General features: G+C 50.1%; 1 protein-coding gene across 1 annotated transcript; it reads right to left on the bottom strand.

The window, feature by feature from the left end:
- On the bottom strand, positions 1-252 carry BU25DRAFT_325259 (heterokaryon incompatibility; the record flags this gene model as incomplete). The annotated part of the gene is made up of 1 exon (XM_033702281.1): positions 1-252. A coding segment is annotated over one exon (252 nt), but the record flags the coding sequence as incomplete, so codon positions are not given.
- Positions 253-2,251: the final 1,999 nt, after the last annotated feature.

Here is a 2,251-nt window from a genome sequence, read left to right as displayed (position 1 = left end):
TACCAATGAAGTGAGCTGGTAAATGTCCGCCATTTTTGCGAATTCGATGTTCCAGTCCTCTATGTCGTCTTGTATGATGCGTAGCGAGTCGATCCAATTGTATCTTATATCAAGCTGGAGGAAAAGCTGGATAGCATCTTGGAAGGTCTTAGGTATCATTTCCCAGGGGATACCTGCTTTTCTAAGTTCCGAGTTACTCCTGTTAGTGACGCAAATCTGGCTGGAACCCCAGCAATGTGATAGAGCAACATAGCCCTCTGTAGTTACAACCTGTTCATGTTCTTCAGTCTCTTTGAGCATGACGATCACGTCTCTATCGAGGCCCTGTTCAAGAGCAAGTATGCGCTTCGGCCATCTCATCTGCTCGGTCATCTTACACGCACTGTAAGTGCTTTTGCAAACATTCAGACGTGCTTGCACCTAGCTCATGGCTTTCGCAGACAGTGGATGTTCGTTTGTTGTTGCTCGCGGCAACATAGCTTTCCAAGCTGATGTCGCTTCTTTTGTATCTTGATTATAAACTGATATTGTATGTTAGGATATTCGGTGATGTGGCCAAAGTCACCCTGGTCTCAGCGATCGTATGACGAAGCGTACGACCTCGGAAGTCGGCTTCGGTTTCGAGCAAGCATCAATGCACAGTCGACTTCTTGAATGTGTGTCCACTTCCGCCTCCACATTGCATCCACCGAGAGATCATACAGGTGATAAACACTCCCTTCACACCACTAGTCGCACGTGCCACTTGAGCCTGTCGCTATCAACTTTGCCTTTTGGCACGAGTTTGACCCGTAAGATCTTCATCAGCTTGCCTTTGGCTCACAGATGTGAACCCGAAACTCCCACAATCGCCTTCAGCATACCAATCGGCGCGCACTGCACACGTGCTTTTTCCTTTCATACCTCTTTCCGCTTCCATCCTCTTCTTCAGCCGCACACTCACATCTTCAGTACGGGGTCCGGCGCCGGACCTACCACCGCCCGCCTAACACTCAACGATCTGCATGGGCTTGCGGACATCTCTCCAGCTCACATCAACAAGTCCCGATGCCTCGGGGCTAGCATAGCGCTTCATCAAACCTACCCATCTCGACCTCGGCTGCTCTTGCAATTGTTGAGCTCTTACTCCCAATTTACATGGTAGCGCACGAGCATTGCGGGTCACTCCGCGGACGTTTGCGAATCCACTCTCATCTCCCAATGTCAAAAGTTGAAGTCCGAGCCACATGTCTTTGATACAAATTTGGGATGTTGGCCAGGATGAGAGAAGAGGAGAATTGCCTGCTCGATTGCTTGTTGCCCTGTGGCGGTGCGCTGCGCCGCGCGTCGCGTACCTGCATTAGCATCCACCCACACAGTTGCACCACATCACCTCCGCTGCCGCTAAAAGAACGGAGAGGAGAATGTGTAGACCTAGCGGGTTACTTTTATGATTCACCGCTTCTATGGACGGGCTCCGATTGGCTTTTTGGTAGACTTCAGCTTGAGTGTATGCATCTTTTCAGAAACTTGGCTTGGGCGACTTCATTGTTGCAGGGCCCAGATGCACGTTGCATGCCGTGTTGGGTACGATGCGGACCGGTGGGAAAACAACCGTGTGGCAGCCAGCCACAAACGTTGTGGGTGTCGATCAGTCTGCTTGGGAAGGGAAAAGCAAAGGCCGGGCTGGATGAGTGGACGGAAAATGGTTCCTCGAGCATGCAATCTGCGACGTGAACGGGGCTGAGGTTGTGTTGCACAGTACGCGTAATGTTCGGGGACTCGAAACACGGCCATTCGGAGAAGGACGAGAGATGTGGTAATCTGGGCAATCATTGCCGTTTTGTATTTGCGTGTACGCGTCGACCCTTTCCTTTGGGACGAAAGATGCGTAGCACTGCTTCTCCTACACTACAAACCCCTCGGTTCTCCTCAGCCAGGTAAGCTGGCGATGCTATTAGAAATGAAGGGCAAGAGATCCATGTCCTGCTCCAGAGACCATTATGAAATTATGAGACAGATCCAGCCTATAACAATGGACGTTGAGAAAGTTCGTGATTTGGCCAAAGCCATGCGTTCATCCCATGTTTTTGCTCGCTGCAATAAAACGCCTGCGCCAGGTACGACAGAAAAACACACCGACAGACCATATTAGTATTAGTAACATGGATCGTAGCCAATGACATCAAGGTGCATTGCTGACCCAGTAGTGATATTGAACGAAAACAATGTGAAGAGAAAGAAAATACGATATCAGCGCTTCGCTGCTACG

The sequence above is a fragment of the Macroventuria anomochaeta genome (assembly GCF_010093625.1).
Source record: "Macroventuria anomochaeta strain CBS 525.71 unplaced genomic scaffold BU25scaffold_3, whole genome shotgun sequence".
NCBI lineage: Eukaryota > Fungi > Ascomycota > Dothideomycetes > Pleosporales > Didymellaceae > Macroventuria > Macroventuria anomochaeta.
The sequence above is the reverse complement of the archived record's forward strand: the minus strand, read 5'-3'. Positions and strand labels throughout refer to the sequence as shown.